Raw genomic sequence first — 24797 nt, forward strand, 5'->3', positions numbered from 1 at the left:
TGTTAGCTCATGAAACCCGGAAGTGCTCCCCCCCCCCCTTTGAAAACAATTCTTGAAATCTTTCCACTGTAGTCGGACAGATGAATCATCAGAGCTATTCAAGGATCCTTAGGTTTCTCCTTGCCGAACAAACGTGCACCCTACTGTCACCGAGATCTGCAAAAATCTTTTAGGTTGAAGGAAGCAGACTACCAACAACAAGAAGAAACGTTAAATCCGCTGACGATGCCACACGTGCTTGTTTGGTCTTGTGACTGGTCACCTGATCAAAGCCGCGACTTTCCTGCCTACAGTTTATGTGTGTAAAGCGAGTTCGACTGTTGGCGCTGCATTGAGCTCATTCATATTTTTTTTCCCCCAGCTGTATTCATTTCCTCTTAAACGCTGAAATTTGTTTACAAGGGTTCCATGGGCAATGATTTAAAGCTGTAGCAATCTAAGAAGAGAAACCATTTCTGGCTCTACGCTTCTTCGACCAGTGTATCTGCTGCGCCGCAGCAGGGACGTGTCGTCCGGCAGAATGGACCGCGGGAACTTCTGGCCAGCAATGCTGCTGCTGTGCGGTGGTGTAATCTGCTGTGTTTCTCCAGCTGCTGGCGTGTTGTTTGGGCGACATATCAACAGCCGTCTTGAGGCAAAGATCAGCGATCAGGGCTGCAGCTACCCTCACAAGGAACTCTTCTTTGAACAACAGGTATGGATGGTCAGGACACACATAATCAGATCCCTAGAGCATAGGCCCATGCCATATTATAGGCTACAAAACAAAACTAATTTTAGTAAGAAATAGAAGAAAACGGTTGTGCTTCAATTCGGCTCTCAAATGCAATTCGGCTCTCAAATGCCCTCAAATGCAAGCGAGATGCGCTAATCCAGCACTGATGGACTTTTGTATTCATATGTGTGGCGCTCCGTCGGAATGAGTCAAAAGTCGCAAAAAATGAAATCGTAGTTATGCCTATATGTGAATTCTACAGACTTTAAGCTTTACACTGATATGTAATACAACTCATTTCGACATCCCTGTAGATCATAAAAACGAATATTAACTACGCTTACGATGTCAGTCCTTTTTCTAAATAACGGAGAAAATCGCTCTCAAAGTTCAGGTTAGGTTCAAGCTCACAACCTGTTTCTTTCAATACAACAGTCCTGCTTAGCGACGGCGTTTACGCTCCATCGCACGCACTACCGTATAAGGCGATAGCTTGGGTGTGTAAGATAATTAACCAATCGCAGGACAGGTCTATCATTAACGATTCTGACCAATACGGTCGTCCGATGAACACTTCGGTGCGTTTGTGTCCGTGCCGCTGCCGCCGCATGAATCAGTCGGTACGCGTACGCGTTGTGTGTCGGCTGCGGTGTAGTTTGCCGCAAGTTTTTAACTCACAAACAATAGGAAACAGTAGAGAGAAAAAAAGGCACGCAATGCGTATTACGAAGAGCGTCCATAGCGAGAGCGTTGATCGCTTCCATTCTCCTCCCATGTTGTTGTCAATGGAAACTATAGAGGATGCGTTTAGCAAGTACCAATACCTAAATAGAACCTGAGAACCTATTGTAGGCGGGCACGCAATGCGTCTTACGAGAAGCGTCTTTTAGCGAGGGCGTTGATTGCTTCCATTCTCCTCCCATGTAAATGTAGTTGTTGTCAATGGAAACTAAAGAGGATGCGTTTAGCAAGTATACCAATACCTAGATAGAACCTGAGAACCCATTGTAGGCGGGGGTTTAAAATGAAGTTAATTAACGATAGTGGTCTTTTGAGATCGTATTCTTTGCGTGTACTAAACACCCTCAAATTACGCACATGGTCGTAATGTTGCAGAACATCAAAGACTGCTTTCGCGTCTGTTCTGCCGCAGCTGTATACAGCCGTAACATACTGAATTCCCGCCATATTAGGCACATATCCTTTATAGGCGTTGCGTCCACAGAATTATCGCTTATCAAGCTTGCCAATGTTGCACGTACTATACGTATCAGAAGCAAAGGTTGATGTAGGCCTGACAGCTTCACGTTGGGTTTATAATTATGACTGTATCATGAATATACTTCCTATTCTCGGTCACTTTTGTAATACCATAGCATCTAAAGACTCGTTGACTTGTAGCTTAAGCTTATCTTTTTTTTTAACATCACATTCACAGTTACAATCTTTCTGCATTTGTGAAGTTGAGTATAGATAATCATACTGACATATATTCTAAATTAATACTTAGGCCTTCCTCATTTCGTTTTGTATTCACAAACCTTACTAAAATAAATGATTGCTTGATTACTTTCGGGTAAAGGAACCGCATTTAATGTGTGTGTGTTTGTTTGTTGTTTTTTAACGAACCTAAGATAATAGCGAACAATATTTCATTGTATGATTAACGAACCTTCAGAATAATCAATTGTATTACCCCCCCCCCCAAAAAAAAAACAAACAAACAAACAAACGAACATTTCAATGTCATACGTTGTCAATAGTGATAAAAGGCCCGTTTTTATTTAGTAGTATGTCTCAGTACTCCTGTGTTTATTTTTAAGGATGTGCCTTTCCGTATGATTGCGATTGATGTTCAGCTATTTCTTTCCCGCAAGCTTGAAAAGGAAGCAGCTAAAATTCAGGCAAGGAGACTAGTTTTCTTCCATGAGATACAATCATTATTGTATCAGGCACTATACAAAACGGTTGAAATCTGCTGAAAGTCGAACTTTTTTTTTTTTTTTTTTCCATTTCAAGCGGGGATAGACTAGAAATTAGTTTGTCTATACTGGCAGGAGACATTAGTTTTCCAGTACATACTCCGCATTTAAATAGTCGCCATATTTTCGTGGTCAGAATCAGATACACACGTGATATTATCATAAAAATGAAAATACAAAACAACTAACACGCCATAATCGTACAAATATTATGATCTTCAATGAATTAGTGACTATACTTACCTGTAATAGTCCGCATAAAAAACAAGCACGCCAATCAAATAATTTGATAGAATTAATAGAACATACAGCGATATCATGCATGGCAGATCAAATCAAGTTATATTGGTGAGAAAGCTAAATGAAGTTAAAAAGTTGACTTCTTTACGTTTCTCTTTCATTTTATGAAAACAGAATTACATTGTATATCTACTGAAGCGGATTGTCTCTGTTGCGAGCGATCGCTATATAAAGCATTTTTAGTCTTCTGAGCAAATCCGAATCCCTTTTGCTTGATAATGTAACAACCCTTATAACTTTACAAAGGACTCGCAAATTCAAAGTTTCAAAACGTATACTAAAACATTACATTATACACGGTGTATTTCAAAAAAAAACCAAAAAAACATTTTGAATGCGTTGTGTATTAGCATGTTAATGGAATCAATCTGCCTTTTATTTTCCGTACGTAAAGCGCACAGAAACGTAACCAAATGTTACCAAATACAGTGGAATGCATTGTACGGGGTGGTATCATCATTAGAAGTATATCCCATTCCTTTTTCCTGTTATTTGCTTGAAGCAGTAGTCAAACCATGTGTCATTATCGCAGCGGCATCACTTAGGAATTAGAATGTATGAAGATAATCGTTATCGGTACTCATTTATTTCATGCTATTATTATAGCATTTACATTTCCAACTGTTATTGACAGTATTATGGTAAACTGTATGGTTACGATTACGAATGTTGGTTATGAATTCAAAAGACTGGTTCATTAATCAAACTATAAAGGTAATAGCTGTTTTGAAAGCAGTTCGGTACAAGTTCGAAACGCAAACGAAATCATCGTCATAGGGGGAACTGATAGCTCTAGAAAACTTGTTTAGGCCACTAAAGATTGCCGTATGCAATCCTTGTAGAAAGTTTTGACTATGGCCATCTTTTGAGTATTTTGAGAAATTATATGAAGAATTATTTGTTTGGATTATGCCAAGAATTAGTTTGAACTATGAGAATAAAAAGGCGCGGTTACCTCAACAATGTCGTAGTTCGATTAGACATGATGGGTAAAGTGAATGCATGACTTGTTGATTAATCCTTGCTGTTTGATGATCATTTCTGTATTAAAAACCATCAGATAAGTCTCGTAGATGATACCTCTGTAATCGTAGTCAAAATTTGTTTGAGCAATGAGACGAAAACAAACAAACAAAATGCTATGTATCATCGCTCGAGTTTCCAACATTTGGCGTCACCCGACCAACAATAAGTGACGAATCAAATGGAACATTTAATTGCGGGAAAGCGGACTGCGTTACGATTTTTCAACGTTGCGAGCAATTCTTAAAAAAAAAAAAGAAGAGAAAATGAGGCAAAGTTCAAGAAATTAGAAAAAGCACGCAAATGCAGGCGATCATGTTTAATAGTCAAAGTAAGAGATTACAATCGGCCATGCGGATGTATATGATTGCCTTATTTACCTGTCTGATTTCTATAAACTATGTTATATTTAAATCTAAGTTCCCTTCCCTCCTTGATAAAAGTTGTGTTGGGTTTTTGCTAAAGGCATTTATTAGGACACGCTATAAAAACGACAACAAATGACTACTATACATCAAAATATGACCTATGCATGAACCACAATAATTCTGTACGTTCTGATATAATGCAACTGTTTGTTTGTTTGTTTGTTTGTTTGCTTGTTTGCTTGTTTGTTTTGAATTACCATGGTCTTTGTCGGGGGAAAGATGAAGAAAAATAGTAGAGTGTATCACTCTCAAATCCGGATGATTGCGATAAGTGTGTATTCCCGCCCTTTCTATACAGGTAAACGATTTAAGCTTGGTATGCTATTATAAAAGCCTTGTGTCACGCAGAAGAACTGATTCCGCGATCACTTTCAACCTTTCATAAAATTCACGTTTTATGATACATTGTAGTAACGATGGCTTTTAGGAGATAAAGTAAGTTAGCGTCCCTGGCTGTGGTTCTGAACACAAAAGGGGACTGAACAAATCTTTTACAAATTAGCAGACATAATGCCGATCCTCCAACACTGTCGCTCCATTACGTCACTAATTCTGCTATCAATAGCGAAAAAAAGAATTGTACTGGTTGCGTGATTATCCACCCCTTGATAGCAGGAAGTTACCTTTCATCGTTCAAGGCTTCGTTGATGCCGGGTTTACTCGGATACAAGGCGTGAACAGTGTCGTCCGAGTTCTTTCATTCGGAATTCCTCAGAATACACAATTCAATAGGCAATTAGCGCTGCTACTTCGCAAAGCTGTTAGCCAAATTCTTTGCAGACTTGACCTCTCACATGTCAGCTACACGTAAGACACGACAAACAGCTATCATTACACACATTCTGATTAAAAAAGAAAATGAAGAAACACACTTTTGAGTAGCGACACAGCTTTCTGTCACTTTCTCAAATAGGTCCTACTTCTAAAAAATACACAAATGACAAGAGTCAGAATATCCTCCAAAGGGAACATGAGCTATTTGGGCATTGATAATGTTTGTCGTCCGATTTCTCTCCATGCCGTTGGGGCCCAAACCATCATAAGGAAATAGGGCAATAAGTTGTATTAACCGGGGAAATAAAAATACCGATTACACACATTTGGCTTAAATTATCATGCGAATTGTCGACTTGATAAAGACAACTTAGGCCATGCTATATCTCCAAAGACGAACTTTAAACAGCAAGTCACATACCAGGGAACGACAGTTATACATAATTATTTGAATGAATTCATTAATGAGGCCAATAAAAGTTGTAAAAGTACATGTACACACACACACATAGAAAGGTTTCAAGTTCGATATATGTGATCATGTATTAGCTCATTGATAAAGTATCATAAATTTTGCGTGATCATTCGTTAGAATTATTTTTTTCAGCGCCATTTGTGCGTCACATCAATCACCACTTCATGAAATGTGGTGCATGTATCAAACGCAACTCGCTGGTCATGCAATCGATAGCCTTGGTCAGCTCACTGTTATTGCGTAATTAAGCCCTCGCCGCCGCCGACGTCGCCGCACGCACCATGCTTTGTTTTGTCTTCAATGGGGTCAAGAGCAATGCTTCATTAGCATACGCCCTAGCAACGGAGGCGGAGTCTCAATCAGGCAAGAACAATAGGTGCGAAACGCAACGCGAAGGCGAGCGTTCGAAAAAAATGTAACCGAAAAAAATTGTCTCAGAAAAACTGTGATTTGGGACACTTGTCTTCATTTTTACATGCTGAAATTTTCTGTACAAATAGATAAAACGTCAAGGAATCAAAATCCGTCATAAAAAAATTTCGACCCGAGTAGTGCTTCCCCTTCATTTTCGGCTCATTACGGGAAAAGTCCTTGTGCGACTTATGACTCATTTTGTCGGAGCGCCACACATATCTTGAATTCCTCTGGGCTCTGTATGAACTGTGCTAATCGCATGGACCTGAACGTGCAGCGTTACTACTGGTTACAGTGCCCCACAATAAGAATTCCTCATTGCACCGGCAAAATCACAGAAAATAATGATCTTTTCCCGTGTCATAATTTGGCTAAAATTTGGCCACCCATGCCCAAATTCGACTGCACACAAAAAGGATACTAAATGAGTAGCCAAAGGTTGCCATGCCAGTTGAATTTTGGACAGGTTACTTGGCCTAGCGGCTAGGGCTTTAATATTTCCAATCACCTCACATGAATTTGAACCAAATCAGTTATCCAGAATATTGATATCGATCTTGACTTTTATGTTGTCACTCAAAACAACTCATTCTTGTAGTTGTACAAAGTTGTAGTGATGTAATTATTGAATGCATTGCCTAGTTTTTTGTTTTTGTTTTGTGTGTGTGTTTGTTTGTTTCGTCTTCTCTTGCCTTGTTGTGTCTTGTCTTGTATCATCTACATGTAGTTCTAAGCTTCTTTTCCATGCCTTCCCCACAAATAGGTTGACCACTTCAGCTTTCACAACAGCGACACGTTTCAGATGCGTTACCTCATCTCGGACAAGTTCTGGAAACCTGGTCAAGGACCGATCTTCTTCTACACTGGAAATGAGGGAGACATAACCTGGTTTTGTGATAACACGGTGAGTCAGTCTAATCTTTTACCATCTTATTTACTCATAGTAACTGTGCAATATGAAAATTATATTGTGTATATGAAATAAACAAATAAATGAACAAATAAATAAGGAATGTCTATCTATCTATCTATCAATCTATCTATATCTCTCTCTATATATAATATGTATATATACTTATATAATAAACATGTTTGTTTTGAAAGTATCAATTCAGAAGAATTTCAAAGTGCTAATGCCAAAGTATGTTTATTTTTCTATCAAAGTAAAAAGATATGTTAGCTTTGATAGCCTCATGAAAAGAAATGTTGGTGGTGGTAATTTGCAAGTTTTTTAATGTGTAGAATTGCAGGTATGTCTCAATTACACTGTTACTGAAATAAATGCACATGAGATACATAAATATTCATTGATTCATTGATATTCACAGCATAAGAAATTGGTATGAGAAACAGTATTGGAGTTTTCTGTTGTTGCGTAAGTCTAAACAATTTTAACACTATGGTTATGTCCTGTTAACCCGTTCAGGACGGTTTGATTTTACTACAACACGCATTTCCCATAGATGCTTGTCCGAGTATTCTCGGGACTCGTCCTCAACGGGTTAAATATGCCTTCATGCATTGCGTGATTTGCTTTCTAAATCACTCACAGGGTTTTGTGTGGGACACAGCCCCAGACTTCCAGGCACTGGTTGTTTTTGCGGAACATCGTTACTACGGCAAATCATTGCCATATGGCAATGACTCGTACAAGGTTTGATCCAACTCCTTGAGAATTCTTTTCTTTCTTTCTTTCTTTCTTTTTTTGTCACAGGGACAAATAAATATTCACGGTTGTTCTTTGTCAAAGTAGCAAAATTCAGGGAAAATTTAAGATGCAAAAGTTTTACAATGTGCTGTCAAGTCAAAATTATCCCGTTAATCATATTATGATGATCCATAAAATGTAAATCATATATAAAGATGATGTTACATATTGAAATAAAGAAATAGAGCTCAAATGATTCAAGAATTAATGGACGTTCATGCTGAAGTATTTTGATGTTTCTTTTACAACTCCTATTCAACATCTCTATGTGACCATACCACAAAAATGTTGGCAGTGTTATTTGTTGTAACTGATTTGTAAGCTCACATAAATTTATTTCCAGTCGATTAGTTCATAGCATGTCATAGCCCCATGTATGTTATTTGGTGTAATTGTTTCTGAATTTTTGTATGCTTTTTCTCCCCTGTTGTGTTACAGGATCTTGCTCATCTTGCCTTTCTTACAGCCGAGCAGGCCTTGGCTGATTATGCCGTCTTCGTAACCAACCTGAAAGCCATGACTGCAGGTGCGGAGAACGTCCCTGTCGTGGCATTCGGGGGATCGTACGGGGGCATGTTGGCAGCTTGGATGCGCATCAAGTACCCCAGCATCATCAGCGGGTGAGAATGAAAAATTTCCCTTTATAATGAGTGGATGTTTTAGATCAATGGGGGTTACTGAGGAGGAGGAGGAGGAGGAGAAGGAGGAACATTCTGAATGAGAATTATTACTGTCATATTGACATAGTAATGATGGTAGATTGTAAAAAATGCAACCAATGTAATATTAAATTAAGTAATATCAATGGTCAAAGATTTGCTCAGAATATATAAACTAATGAATAAGTTTATTTTATCTGTTTTGTATTTTGATAGCATCATATAACTGGATGAGTGTCAGGAATTAATATTATTATTTGTTACTAATTCAATAACCAAGTATGTTAAAATGTATATCAATGGAATGTCAGAATTGCATCATTTTATCTTTGTTTTGAAATGGTCTCATCAAATGTATTATCTTTGTAAGTATTTGTGTATTCTAATCTTGTATCCTTGTCACTTGTGTTGTAATAGTGTATTGACTGGTATTTCCTTGTACTTACCTCCTTATGGGCAGGTAGTAACGTCGGATCACATGTTGACATGCTTTAATCTATGAAGAACTAAAGTATGGTTTATCATATGAAGAAATAATATGATAACATAGTAGATTAAGTTACTGACATATAGTCACAGGAACAGCCACTGTGGCAATACAACAATGTCGTTAGCTGAAGCAACGGGCCTATCTCGCCATTGTCAAGCATGTAACAGTTTTCCATTGTCTGATCATGTACAGAAACTGATACTGTCATCTCTTCCTTGATGTTGGAACACTTAGAAGTGGCAACACTTATGAGAGTGTATCTAAGAAAGTATAGAACTATCAATGTCTCTAATCTAAATTTCTCTCTCTCTCCTCTTCCCTCACTCTGTCTCTCTACTCTCTATTAAAGGCATAATTTACCATTTGCAGAAGAAACAAAAACCCAGCAATGATGCTTTAAAATAGTTCTAAAATGTGAGTTAGAGATAGAAACAACCACTGTAAAAATTTGAATCTGTGTAATCGATGTTAAGTATTGTTAAATACACAAAATGTAAACAATAGTTATGATAAAAATGTTTCCAGACTAAACCGTCTACAGTTACGGTTTAATGAGAAAAATGCTGACATCTCCTTATATTTTAGGCTTTGTTGCAAAAAATTTATATGGTAGGATGTTTTGTGATACAACAGACCTACACATATATATATATACATCAAATGTGATATCTTGAACATTTTTTAAATCACTGCTCCCAAAGGTAAACAGGACCTTTAAAGTGAAGCAAGAGACATATGTGGCATATATGGTCAATGAACTTGGGAGTTCAAGCTGCAAATACTGGAGGTTTTCATACGCACACTAAAGCGTGTGCTATGCTTGGGCGAGGCACCTCACATTGGAAGCTGATGACATAGACAAAAGGCTTCTATATTGGGAAATTGTATGCATGTATGCATGGAATGAGCTGCTTGCTTGGCGAAAGTCTGCCCTCCCAAGTGCTTTTCTAGTTGGTTGCTATTTTCAAGAGTGGTTACACGAAACACGCAAAGACTTAAAGGTCCTGTTTACCTTTGAGAGCAGTGATTTAAAGAATGTTCAAAATATCACTTTTGATGCATATGTGTAGGTCAGTTGTATCACAAAACATCCTACCATATAAAATGTTTGCAGTAAAGCCTAAAATATAAGGAGATATCTCTATTTTTCTCATTTAAACCATAACTGTTTACGGTTTAGTTTGGAAACATTTTTATTATAATTATTGTTCACATTTTGTATATCTAACAGTACTCAACATCATTTATACTGGTTCAAATTTTTACATTGGTTGTTTCTATCCTAAACTCACAGTTTAGAACTATTTTGTTTAGAACTATTTTGAAGCACTAATGTTGGGTTTTTGTTTCATCTGCAAATGGTAAATTATGCCTTTGAAATAAGACCATTGATATGATTTAAGTCAAGACATCAACTTCTGAACATCTGGCAAGCAATGATATTAGCATGCTTTTATTTTTGCACTAGTTTTTACAGTGTATTTGCATTAAATGCACAAAAATTTCAACACTTCAAAAATTTCCACTTTTACAGTACACCTGTATATGATTGTAAATGATGATGACTCTTATCATTGTTGCCTTTGTCATTATCATCATCATCATTATCACTTTTACTACTATTATTATGTTATCATCTTTACCTCATCATAACTTATAAAATGTTGTTATCATTATCATTATTATAAGATGTAGTTTTAGTTGTAGTAGTAGTAGCAGCAGCAGCAGCAGCAGCAGTAGTAGTTGTAGTCGTTGTAGTAGTAGTAGTAGTAGTAGTAGTAGTAGTAGTAGTAGTAGTAGTAGTAGTAGTACCGTAGTAGTAGGACACTAGTAGTAATAGTAGTAGTTGTTGTAGTAGTAGTAGTAGTTGTAGAGGTAGTAGTAGTAGTAGTAACAGTAGTAGCAGTAGTAGTAGTACTTAGTATATTGTAGTGATAAAATTGTTATTATATTCCACATACTAAGAATGTTGCAATAGGATTGGTCCAGAGCTGATCACATGATGAAGCGTAGTTTTGCCCATCATATCACCTGAGAAGAAAAGTTCGTTACACTCTCTGTTGATAGTCCCTTTTGTTTTGCTGATCTCCACACAATCCACACAGTCCTAACGCAAGATGAGTACGCGTGAAATAAAAGTGCGTTGCACTGTGGACTATCATGTGACCTAGGTCACTTGATAGTACACAGTGCAACGCACTTTCACTCCGGTGCTGCGCGGTGCGCGCAGCAAATTCATTGTTTTGTCATCTACGCGCACATATAGCTTAAGCCCTAAGGATACCTAAAGACAGCTAAAACGGTTTCAGATGTGGAATAAAATGGGAATTTCTAGGACCCTAGATGTGGAATATAAAGCAAATAATCAACTTTTAGTTTCAGGCAATGAGACAAACTATCACTTCCTTGGCGATCTGAATGTGTACGCTATCTTTCCTCAGCTGCGCTTCGGAAAGATAGCTACATCCAGATCGCCTCGGAAGTGATAGTTTGTCCCATCACCTTCACCAACGTTGATTACAATGTATTTGCTTACTATATGTAGCATATATTTATTTATGATTTTTGGTCAGGTCACTGGCAGCGTCTGCTCCTGTATGGCAGTTCACCGGGCTGACGCCGTGCTACACACAGTTTAGGGTAATCAGTGAGGACTTTCTGAATGCCAGCCAGGTGTGCCATGACACCATTCACCAGAGCTGGGGTACCATCACCAGAATTGGACAGACAGGTATGGTTAAGAGCAGGCCGATGATGAGGAGGATTAGATTTGATGATGATGATGATGATGATGATGGTATGTGTAGATGCTTATGATTAGTGGCAACGATGATCATAATGGGATGATGATAGACAGTTTTGATGTTGATTCTTTTTTAAAGGTCCAGTTTACCTTTGGGAGCAGTGATTTAAAAAATGTTCAAGATATCACATTTGATGCATATGCTGTAGGTCTGTTGTATCACAAAACATCGTATCACATAAAATTTTCACAATGAAGCCTAAAATATAAGGAGATATCAGCATTTTTCTCACTAAACCATAACTGTAGACGGTTTAGTCTGGAAGCATTCTTATTATAACTATTGTACACATTTTGTGTATTTAACAATACTTAACATTGATTGTACGGATTCAAATTTTCACAGCGGTTGTTTCTATCCCAAACTCACATTTTAGAAATATTTTGAGGCACTAATGCTGGTTTTTTGTTTCATCTGCAAAATGTAAATTATGCCTTTAATGATTATGCTAAACATTGTGTGTGATGATGATGGTGATGATGAGGATGATGTTTAATGATGATGTGTGATAATGACATGACTTATTATGATGGTGATGATCTTAGACAATGATGTTGATGTTCAATGATGGATTTTTTTAAATCATATCAAACTTGATGTTTTATGATGATGATGATGAAGATGTTGGTGTCAGAATGATGAAAATGATAATGATGGTTGATGTTGACTGACAATAGTAATCATGTTGATGATAGTGCTGGAGAATGCTTTTGTGGATGTCTAATTATGATAAGTTTTTGGATATATCAGACATGTTGTTTTTGATAATGATGATGATGATGATGATGATAATGATGGTGATGATGGTAATGGTGATCACAGTGATATGTAAAAGGCTAGTGGGAGTAGTTAATTGATGGCAGTGCATATGATACTTGGGGGGGGGGGAGTGGGATGGATATCAAATGTCATGGTCATTATGTTAATGATGGTCACATGATGAAAAGATAAATGGTAGGATGGTTGTGATGACAAGATTGATATGATCATGATAATGATTTATGATTATGATATTGTTGCTTACGCTGATGATAGAATTAGTGGTATCATTCAAATGAAGAATGGTACACCTCTGGATATTGGAATAATCATAATAGTAAAGCACATTGTGATGGCAGTGATATTTGAGGGGCTTGTGATTCAATTTTCAAATTTTGACTGCGAGTGTCAATCAGATTTCATATAATGATAATCATATGAAAATGATATCAAAGTGCACTAGAACTAGTCAACATTTGTCTATGGCAAAGTAAAAACATATCGTCATAGCCCTTCCCCAAAATGTATGCTGCTGAATTTAAATCTTCTTTGTATTACTATCGAGTGCTTTGCAAGAATGATGGAAAATAGCGTATGGCATTTTGTAGCTACATATTATGTAGTACAATGATCATGATAGCAAAGAACCTACAGAAATAAAGTTTTTAGTGTGTGCCATTTGATTGTTCTATGGTATCTAACTGTTTCTGGATCCCAAAGCTTCTGGGCGCGCTACCCTGACACAGAGCCTGCAGCTATGTGATTCCCTTAAGACTGAGGCTGATGTGAATGGGTTGATCGCTTGGCTTGCTGACACCTTGTTTAATCTGGCCATGGTGGACTATCCGTACCCCGCTAGCTTCCTGGAACCGCTTCCGGCATTTCCTATCAAGGTACAGCTGTCTTTCCTGTGGCCTGTGTCATCCTCATTTTTAGCATATTTGACATGTTTTTGTGTTCAAGAGCGATGAAATTAAGTATGACATACTCTTGTCATAACAAGGTCATTTGAACAGGTGAAACAGTCCTGCTTTAATGTTTTTGTAGCTATGGCAGAACAATGAGAAGAAAATTCTGGTAACAGAATATCGTCTTGGTTCAATCAGTGAAATACATTGTATGATGAATGTTTCCTTCACAGCAGGAACTTCATTTATTACAAAAAATGTGACAAAGCGCTATGGCCTTCAAAGTAGCTATAAGGAAATGTCACTAAAATTCTTCATCAAAACTGAAAGTTTCTTTTGGCACTGAACATAGATTTTAAGTACTGAAGCCTTTTGTGTTCAAAGTCTTTTGTTTCAAATAAGTAACGTCTTTCTAATATTTCAGCTTTGACCCCTTGAGGATGAGACCCGAGTATACTTGGACAAGTGTCTATAGGAAATGCATGTTATAGCAAAATCTGCCTGTCCTCAACGGGTTAAGAAACTTCAAGGAGAAACAGTACATGATTTTCTGAAAAGAATGAAGAGGAAGAAATGTTGTAGACCGAGTCATGAATGTCTTGAGCACTGCAACCTAGTGTAAAAGCACCACAGTACATGTACATGATGTAAATGACCATATAAAAATTATACTGGAGATACTAAACATCATGTTGGAATTGCCAGTAATTTAAAGGTGCATGGTCCCGGTGTTTTAGTCAAATGCGTACGTGGGCGCACGGCGCAAGTTTCCTATAGAGACCTAGGCTATCGACTCCTCTTTAGCGCTTACGCTGTGGCCCACTTTCCCGAGTCCGAAGAAGTCCGATTCACTGTAGTCAGTGGTCCGATCACAGTTCGGCTCATGATTCGGCTGAGGGGAATGACAGCTTTAGCAAACTTCTTTTGTGATGTCATAATAACAAGCACCTATGCACGCACCCTGGCATTACTACAGACTGCGCGATGCGCAAAGAAGACAACTAAGGCAACGTTATTTAGCAACACCTACGCACTTTACTCTTGATGACAGCTCAACTTCGGTAATCTTCGTATCAATGCTAACAGTGATCGGCAGTATCATCAACAGCGCCCTCTACACTACCGGGACTATGCACCCTTAAAATCATCTTCCTAAAACTCCCTAAAATTGTCTTTACAGGTCGTCTGCTCTCACTTCACGATACCGTCTCCCAGCGATGCCCAGCTCCTGGAGGAGCTACATCAGGGTCTCAATGTCTACTACAACTACACGGGGAACACACCTTGCCTTAACCTCAGCCAGGACGCCACCGGTAGTCTCGAAGACCTCGGATGGGGCTTCCAGGTTTGTGTCTTTCCACAAAGTGAGCCCTCGCTCACTGGCAACAAGTAAATGGTGATGATGGAATGGCAGTATTCTTGATTGAACCCTGTGTATAGCCCCGTCTCCTTCAAGGAGTTTTTCACTGTTTATAGCTTGTTACACTGGTAAGGCCTCCCGGATGGAAGTCTTAACATGACAACAAATAAGATGTGAATTTATGTTCATTTATGCTATTCCTTTTGATATTAGATTCAATGAAATCTGCAGTGATTACCTATCAGTGTTTGAAATCATGAACAATGTTATATTGTTATCAATCCTCCGTGGGATTTTTCATATACAGACTTTAACTATGTGTGAGTGTTTGTGTTAACGTGTGTGTGTGTTTGTGTTTGTGTCATGATTAAATGGCATACCCAAATTAGTAATCGTGATTATGACATCACCCTACATTGATGTGTCATACATTGTACATCCTCAATTATTAAGTTGTCAAGCAATTGTTTTAAATGTATGTGGTATAGACCGATTCAAGCGACTGTTCATGGAAGTGCGCCCTCTTAAGGCGACGCCATAACTGGGGGCCAAACAGGCCGGGTCGGCAAGCGCCCTGCGTGCGTGGCAAGGGTGCCAGCGGCAGCCAGTGCTTTTACCACCCGGCGCCAGCCGGCCAGCTAGCTATCTCTGGCACTGGCAGCGATCGACGCATCTGGATTTGTGACAACTAGAGTCTACATTTTTTTTTTTGTTTTTTTTGCACAAGCTAATAAAAAAAAAATAAACAACTTAAATACACCGACTATGAGCGAATAGGTAGATGACATACGGCTGCAGCCAAAACTTGAATTTCAAGGTAAATATCGGTACGATCCGTGAATGTTTGTAGACTGGATTTCTTTGGCGATGACTTGGGTACTCGCGTGTAAGCCCCGTATATTCACATTTGTGTATTAAAAGAGAATAACAACCGCTGGCGAGAATTATTGCTAGGCGCAGGCAGACGTCTTGCTAATAAGCCTAGGCTGTTGACAAGTTAACTGATATAATTAAATACAAATAATGAATCTTGAGCTAGATATGGTGCAATAAATTGCAAGCTATCAACTAACTTAACCTTTTTAGGGCACGCCTTTGCCTTTGTACTCGGGAGTGTCGGGCCAGCAGGGTAGAATCTGTCTAACGTTAGATCTTGTCTAGAAATCTAGGCAAGAGTCCAGACTAGATGTAGACCTATTGACTTCTAGAACCCTACATCCTATATCATTTTCGGTCGTCGATAACTTCAGGCAAGCCTAACTAAGTAAACCAAACGGAATATAAATCTAGGCGTTGCTAGGCCGTATATGCCTAAACTTAAGTTACGACTACAACCAAAACTTCAACTGTTTTAGGTCTAAGTTACCTTGCATAACATCACGCTAACGCCTAATACATTGTATTATAATCTACAAAAGTGATTTCTAAATCATACTTTCTTAGTATGATTATGAAACGGATGTTTGTCACCATCCATGGTTTAATATTTATAAGTATCACTTTCTCAAAAGTCAAATTCAGAGTTCCAGGCCAAAATTGAATATGCCTATGGTCAATTCAGTGCTGAACATTGAAGAAGTGAAAACAATATAAGAATTTAATGCATCTTGAAACATTTTATTTAGCTGTAGTGTAGGCTGTAAAATGTTTGTCATAATAATAAAGTCTAGCCAGGAAGTGTATTCTAACTTTGGCAAGTAGGACACCAAGGATAAAAAAAAAAGTGAATTTTCAAATTCTTTGATCTAAACTTGTCTTCTAAGATGAACAACATATTTTACGAATAATACATTATGCAGTGATAACCTAATTAAACGGAGAATCTAGTAGACATAGTTTGTTTCGAAATCTCTAAATTTTTATACTGTGTATTTCACTTAATTGTCTTTAATTTTGCCTTAATTTATCATGCGTCAGCGGTGTCTGAATTTCACACACTGCAGCTTCCATTTCCATTTTTTTTTTTCTGTTATTTGTGCACCCAACAACTGCACAATGTGTTTTGCTGATCCTTCCTTTGAAGCTTTCAAAGTAGATCAATATGTCTGAATCACTCAATTTGTCCAAAAGAAAGGCATTAAAAGCCGCTGAATGACTTTTCCACAGTGAGTAAACAATCACAATATTAGCGCGGCGCCGGCGGTCGCCGGCCGCGGCGCAGCGGCCGCGCCCGGCTAACTATGCGCGATGGGTACGCTAGGCTGCTGAGCTGCAAGTGCAACTCGCTGGGTAGCTAGCTCGCTGGGAGCCCCCGTTGGCCCCCAGTTATGGCGACCGTTATAGCGCCGCTAGTGGCGGTAAGTGAATAGGCCATCGAAATTGAATCGGTCTATATTGGAAGTTGTAGTGTCTTAAGAGTTAGACAGTCACAATAACATTGACGGAAGTTGTAGTGTCTTAACCCGTTGATGACGAGTCCCGAGTATACTCGGGCAAGTGTCTGTGGGATATCTGTGTTGTAGCAAAATCAGCCTGTCCTCGACAGGTTAAGAGGGATACAGTTATAACTAGATTGAAGTTTCTATCAAAAACAAAACAAAATGGCCCAAATTCACAAAGGTGATACAAATGAAACCATGGTTTAAACCATGGACAAAAACCATGGAGCGCCAAGTGTGGCATGGAATATTTCATTATGAAATCAGTCATTTCGTCGATGAAATGATTATTTTGTAACCAAATGAACATTTCGTCATGAAATGACAATTTCGTGGACGAAACGGTAATTTTGTCGACAAAATGACCAATTTCGTAATGAAATATTCCGTGCGACACTTGGCCCTCCATGGTTTTTGTCCATGGTTTAAACCATGGTTTCATTTGTACCACCTTCGTGAATTCGGGCCAATGTGTTTAGATCTCTGAATAGGCATTCCGGTGTTAGCAACTTCAACAGAAGTTGCAGAGATCTGTAATAATATTCTGCTTCATTGTTGTGTTATTTATCTTAAAGTCATGTACAGAAATGGTGATGCCGTCGTGCGCGGACGGAAAGAACGACATGTTTTACGACATGCCTTGGGACTACGACGCCTTTGTGAGGGGTTGCCAGGAAACGTGGGGTGTGACGCCCCGGCCGAATTGGATGAAGACGCAGTTTGGAGGGAAGAACATTACCGCATCCAGTAACATCTATTTCAGGTAGGCAATCATACTGGAAATTTTTATGAGACCATCACTTTCATCTCATTATTTTCATCAATGTAATGATTCCACTTGTTTGGAGCCTAGGTAGAGTTGTAATGATAACAATTATTACCTATAAGTGAGGTAGTTTTGCGAGGCAATTGCAGTTGTTATTTTGCAGGGTTAAAGGTCAGCAGTTGTTATTTTACAGGGTCAAAGGTCAGCAGTCAATATTCGTTTCGCCACGTCGCTGCGTGTCGGTTACACACACCGTACCGTACACAAAACAATGTGTGCAAACAGTGCAATCTTCCGGATTTCGCCATTCACTTTACACAGGGAGGTGGGAAGAGAAAGAGTGGAATCTCTCTCCCCACCTCCTTGCTGCTTTAAAGGGATCGTACAGTTTTGGTTGAGACCTAATTTCAGGTTTCTAACATTTTTTGGTGAGATGATGAGAAACATCTTATGAAATATGAAAGAGCATGTAATTCTATGAGGAATTCAATGTTTATTTGATGAAAATTGGTTTCCAAATGGCTGAGATATCCAAAAAAGAACGATTCTAATAAAGTGTGGGACCCACACTTTATTACAATCGCTTTGTTTTACTTTCCTCTTAAAATGGTATGCTCTGTACTATATCATAAGTGTTTTCTTGGTATCTTGCAAAAAGTTAAAAGCCCAATTCTCATCTCCACGAATACGGTATCATCCCTTTAAATGTAAACATTCCGATCGACCACGAAAAGAAAACATTCCAGGACGTCGCTGGGTGTCGGTTACACGCACCGCTGAAGAACGCTGATAAATCAACTCATACAAGGTCGACCACTTACAGCAGCACTACCCGTCAAACAATGACTAGTCCATTTGTGCTCAATAATTACACAGTGACCATCAGTTTTACAACCCTCCAAATTTAAACAGAAGTAAAAATAAAGTGTAAAAGCGTTCAGATGTTTGAGGTTCGCCTGTTACAACTACATATGTATCTTTGAAGTTGGAGTTGAATGATATACATTGATGAACAATTTTTCAATTATTCGACATGTTGACGATCAATAGGTAGTCAAATGTGGCTTGATCTATATCATAGTATATAGCTGTATTCACATATTTTCTTAATTTACCTAGGGGATAGGTAATAATTATGATATTGACTGGCCTTGAGGGAGATACCAGATCCGCACTGAAAGAATATTTTCTGGTATCTCCCTCAAGGCCAGTCAATATAAGTATTTTGAAAGGAACTTTGTAGATGTAGATGCCGTAGCTCTCCTTCCTCTTCCTACGCCTCGGTTTGTGCAAACCACCGATATGTTTTGAGACTTCTACAGACTGTAAGAACTGGAGCAAACTTTCAGTATTTGTTTTAAAGACCATGCAAGCTAGGATTGCCAATGTGAATGTGGGTATGTGGGACTACCAAATAATGACTGGAATTATATTTTGGTTCCATAAAAGTATTCGGTTTGTGTGACTGACTATCAAAACTTGGATCTTGCCATTGTATTAGTGTACGTTATACCCCACTTGTGTTGATGAGTGTACTCTATAGTGTAAGTATACAACAGTGATTCCCATTTCATAGTTTACAACTATAAAAGTATACTGTAATTGAGAGCACATTAAAACCACATATGTACATTGTAATAGACCTCACATGCAGAGTATTTTAGGTTCTTGAATAGAAACATTTTGGTTTATCATAGCATAATGCCTCCACTTATGATAGCGATACCACAATTAATTTATGGTCGGAATGGATCGTTGACAAGGCATCGACAAGTAGTAGTTATAATCTTCAAGAGGCTAGAGGATAAACACAAAGTACAGAGAGGAACCAAAATGGAATTAAAGGAGCATCGTCATTTTCTGTGGAGAAGAATGCTTGATCAGAAATTTTAGAGTTAGTGGTCTTGTCTATTTAGCCACAGTGGCTTTTGAATCTTTTGAAACAATGTGCAGTTTGGGATTGTGACACAACTTTCACAGGTCATGTTTGATTTATAATTTCCCTTTGTTACCTTCTCCTTTTTCCTCTCTTATTTTGAGTATCCTCTTTCCTTCTTCCAGCTTTTTATCAATGCGCTGTGAAGTTAGCATTTAATCAACCTTTTTTTTTAGCCACAAACTGTGTTATCACTGCTATTGGTGGTCTGTATCACAAGGAAATGATCTTATACACAGGGATCATATAACATTTTTTCTTTTTCTTTCTTTTAATTTGTTTCCTTTCGACATCTAATAAAAAATATAGAAAGAATGTCATAACAGTACATAAAACATACAACAGTACAGGATGAAAAGTACGACAATATTTTGACGAAAGACATGCACTATATGAAAACAGTTGGTTCAGTATGTGGGAAGATCAACATAGACTGCTTGTCTTTCGTAGCCTGATCCTGAGATAAGCATTATGTGAATACATTCATAATCCAGTAAGTACAATTGTATGTCGTCAATGAGGACAGACATTGTTAACTGAAATAACGATATATGTACATGTAATGAAAATTAATACAACTCAGGGTATATGCAACATAACAAGCCTATTTGTGCTTTCTAGCACATACCATTTTTCTATTACTTAACTTCACACACAGTGTAATGATATTGAGCTTGAGTTCTTTAATATGTACTTTATCTGTTTTCCCATGCTGTTGTTTTTTTTTTCTTTTTCATAATCTCACCTTGTTTTGTCAATATTTCATTGTTTTATATTAACACTTTTGTATATAATTTGCTCATATTCACATGTATTTCTATATCTATATATTGAATTGGAAAGAAAGATTGAATTGAATTGAATTTAAACACAAGGAAATTATTTCTTTCAGCAATGGCCTGCTTGACCCATGGCATGGGGGCGGGGTGCTCACAGATCTCTCAGACACTCTGGTGGCTGGTATCATCCCAGACGGTGCACATCACCTGGACCTGAGGGGTGCAAACAAGGCGGACCCGCCCACGGTGCTCAAGATTCGGCAGGAGGAGAGGGACAACATCAGTAGATGGATTGCAGAGTGGTGGAAGGGGCATTGATGGCCTCGAAAGGGACAGACAAGGAACCTGCAAAAAGATGCTACAAAACACAACACCAACACGACACAACACCAACATGACACCACACCAACACCATGCCACACCAATACCAACATCAACACCAACATCAACACCAATACCTATACCAGCACCAATACCAACACCAACATCATTACCAACACTATTACCAACACCCACTCCAACACCACACTAAAACAACACCAACACCAACACCAACACCATCATCAACAAAAACACCAACACCTACACCCACACCACACCACACCACACAACACAACACAACATCTCACTCACAATGTAACATACAGTCTACAACATAAGAATGAAATACCGGTGACAAAGAAAGCAGTTGCACAATCAAAATAAAGTGATTAAAACAATTGTCAATTTTGTGCAGCACTTGATCTTTACTTAGTTTATGATTTCTCTGAAGCAGAATGCTGTTGTGGCAACTTGGCTGCAAATACATTTGTATTTCCCAGAAAATAGACTTCCTTCTCTGTTGTACAAGAGAGTAGGTATCATTTGTAAAACATTTTGCAAGTGCAGCTGATTGGTAGGTTGCTAGGAAGATGTTTTACTTGCCCACAGACTTTGCAGTCATACCTGCATTTTAGTAATTTTCTTTTTCTTCATTTTTTTAAATAATTTCTATGCAATTAGCAGATGTTGTGTAAGTGTTGCCAATTTGAGCTATCATAGGACTTAAGGAATATTTTCAGTTTTCACCACAGCACACAACGGCAATTTCATGACCACATTTGACAAAATGTCTGGTGTCCGTTAACAATTCCAAATGGAATTTTTTATTTGAATTTTAAGCAGACTATTTTTAGTGGGTATGGCAAGGTATCTACCTTACCCTTCATATTTCCTATTTTATGGAAGTGTCTCATTCTAGTGAATTATGGCTGAGATACTGTCTAGTATTGATCCAAAAAAAAGTATTTGTGTCAACTTCCTTATCATGTGCTAGAAATAAATCTACACAGCCTACACGAGCAAGCAAGTCATGCTGGTACAGTGGACTCCCGTTATGAAACGATGTCCTTGAGACCGGCAGTTTTCTTTCGTTATATCGAAATTTTGGTACAACCGAACAAATAAATAAAAAAAACATAGAGCGGATATTATTGTGGCCTGAATTTTTGTTTCGTTGTAACCAGAATATTGTCATAACTGTGTTCATTATGACGGGAGTGCACTGTATGCACACACTAGTAAACACATGGCAACAGCATTTACTGAAATAGCACCCTCACGTTGTGAGAGCAAAGTGTGTTTCAAGTTTCTGACAACTCTGTTGCAACCACTAGGGTGCAAATATCTGGTTGTCTATCATGATGGGAATTTGAACTTTTTGTTACAATGGGGAGCTTTGGGGTGGTAATTTTTAAGCCGCTGGAGTGTAGCCGATCACAGCTTCAAAACTGATTTTATTTCATATAATTTGTGGATTTCTTGATTGAAGGTGCAGATGTGGATCCTACTGGTACTATACAGGATCCATGCAGTGATTTTGTTTTCCATGAGCATAAGAGTACTGCAAGTCGCACCGTCATTGTGTAAATCAGCCTTCGTGCAAAGTTTGATGACCTACTCCTGGTCCTTCCTTGAGGCCAAGGAGTTACAATGGGATTAGGGGCATTACATTCAATAGCCGTGTTTATTGATGATGTTAGTATGTCTTTGCTAACTGGAGAAGAAATCAAACTAGCTGATGTTGCTGGTTGGGACTTTTTTTGTGGCCATATATATACTTATATATATACACAGCAGGTGGCCACTAAAGACAAGTGACCGCTAAGGCAGGTTTGACTTTATGGGCAGACTATTAGATAAAACTCAAGATTACCACCCTTAGTATCGAACTGAAATGGACTAGAGAGGTAAACTTAGTATATCAATGCTGTTGCAGTGATGTGAGAAGCAAAGTACTGTATTGTCATGTAAAGGAGAAATATAGTTTTAGCATTATTACCTTTCCTAACATTGTTGATCTTTGGTCATGTATGTATGCATCAAGTCAAATATATATTTTTTGATAAGAGAAATTTTAAATAAAGAAGCTATCCCATCAGATGATGCTGCTCTTGCATTGGTGTATGTAATATTGTAATGGTTTGCAGAATAGAACAGTAGAATGTATGTGTGGATTTGGATGAGGCAGTGTGAACCTCAGTGAGAATGTGTGGTACAGTTTAGCTAGGTCTTGAGGTATACTGCACATATCATGTATCATGCTGGCACCATTTCCTCGTGAATCACAACTTGTAGGACAATATAATAGTCATTAGATGTGCCCTTAAAGGAACTATGCGATACAATTGCATGTGGACTTGTGTTGATTGATGATACCCTCAACATCACATATGTCGCCAAATGACTATCTATGAAATACGTGCCATATATTTCATCAAGCTTTTTCTACAATTTTTCTTCAGATTACTTGGATATGCCTGAAGAAAAACAAACAAACAAACAAACTTCCAAACCCACAATTCTGCCAGTGTCATCTTCTGTCAATCCCTGTAAAGTACTAATATGCTTTAAGCATATGAATAAAATGATAAATTAAAATAATGAATTAATAAATTTTTATTTTAAAAAATTGGAATGCAACTTTCCCAAAGACTGAGCATAACTTACAAGTTTGTATGTCTTTCCATGTTACGGATATGATTAATAAAATGCACTGCATGAAAACATGCTAGTTACGCTCAGTCTATGTGAAGCTGCATTCCATTGTCTTTTGTTAATCATATTAGTACTTAGCAATGATTGACAGATAATGTCACTGGCAGAATCTTGGATTGGAAGTTTGTTTGTTTGTGTTTTTTTGTGGGGTATCCAAGTAATCTGAAGAAAACAGAAAAATAAAATATATGGCACGTTTGTAGATTTTTTGTTTTTTCACATAATTATGCCTAAGTGATTATCTGGGTATTATGAATCAGTACAAGTCAATGTGCATTTGTATTGCACAGTTCCTTTAATAATTACAGCAACATACCTGAATGCACTAGTGTTAAGGACTGCTGATTGTATAGTATTTGGTTGGAAAAACTGCCTTTAACAGATTCCATTAATTTATCAGAAGTTTTACTTATTGCAACTGATTAACAAATTGCCTTTATACATCAACGTAAATAAACAATACGTCAATGTAGGGCAATTTGTTAACCAGCTGCAATTAAAACACAACTCAGAAGAATTTCATGAATTTGAGTTTTACTTTTGCTTGTTTTAAATTGTGCGATTATAATTTGATTCACAAAATTGGCAAAAGTAAAAACTACTGCAAAATACAAGCCACATGTACAGTACCATGTTGTATTCCTGCCTAACTCTATTTCAAACACACTCATTTGCCTATCGTCCCTGTAGTGACAAGAATACATTTACTAAAAAATCATGAATTTTCAAAAGAGTGAAAAACCTTTTCATATCAGCAAAAATTTTTCAAAATATCTTTAATGTTGACGTCAAATATTGTATAAATATTGTTTTGGATTACATTTACAATTGTACTGGTTTAAAAGTCAAGCAAACACTTTTGATATTAAAATCTTGAATTGAGGTGTTTGATTACATGCCAATTGAAATACGAGTTCTTATCATCCCAGGGACGATATACATATCGTTGCTGGGGCGACAAGACCTCATATCTACAAAATGTCAAATGTTCAGGAGAGCCAAAAAACATGGTGGCCAAAGCACTGTGGCGAATGGGATTGCCCTTCCTTTGACATGCTGTGGTGGCTTCATTTTTGGAGTAAGACAGTTGGGATTTGGACAGG

General features: G+C 37.9%; 1 protein-coding gene across 1 annotated transcript; it reads left to right on the top strand.

Annotated features, from left to right (window-relative positions):
* The first annotated feature begins 312 nt into the window (after positions 1-312).
* Positions 313-23079, top strand: LOC140234642 (lysosomal Pro-X carboxypeptidase-like). Its single transcript, XM_072314675.1, has 9 exons — positions 313-694; positions 6875-7015; positions 7664-7765; positions 8258-8439; positions 11542-11699; positions 13252-13424; positions 14620-14784; positions 17753-17940; positions 20772-23079. The coding sequence occupies exons 1-9, from the start codon at positions 521-523 to the stop codon at positions 20974-20976; spliced, it is 1488 nt and encodes a 495-aa protein (XP_072170776.1). The 5' UTR covers positions 313-520; the 3' UTR covers positions 20977-23079.
* The last annotated feature ends 1718 nt before the right edge of the window (positions 23080-24797 follow it).

This window comes from Diadema setosum, chromosome 11 (genome assembly GCF_964275005.1).
Source record: "Diadema setosum chromosome 11, eeDiaSeto1, whole genome shotgun sequence".
NCBI classification, from domain to species: Eukaryota; Metazoa; Echinodermata; class Echinoidea; order Diadematoida; family Diadematidae; genus Diadema; species Diadema setosum.

Bases quoted from the DNA above. Each gene is read 5' to 3' on its own strand.
- LOC140234642 (XM_072314675.1), top strand. From the start codon at position 521: ATGGACCGCGGGAACTTCTGGCCAGCAATGCTGCTGCTGTGCGGTGGT. The intron at 7,766-8,257 runs GTTTGATCCAAC...GTTGTGTTACAG, and splicing joins ATGGCAATGACTCGTACAAG to GATCTTGCTCATCTTGCCTT. The intron at 13,425-14,619 runs GTACAGCTGTCT...TTGTCTTTACAG, and splicing joins TTCCGGCATTTCCTATCAAG to GTCGTCTGCTCTCACTTCAC.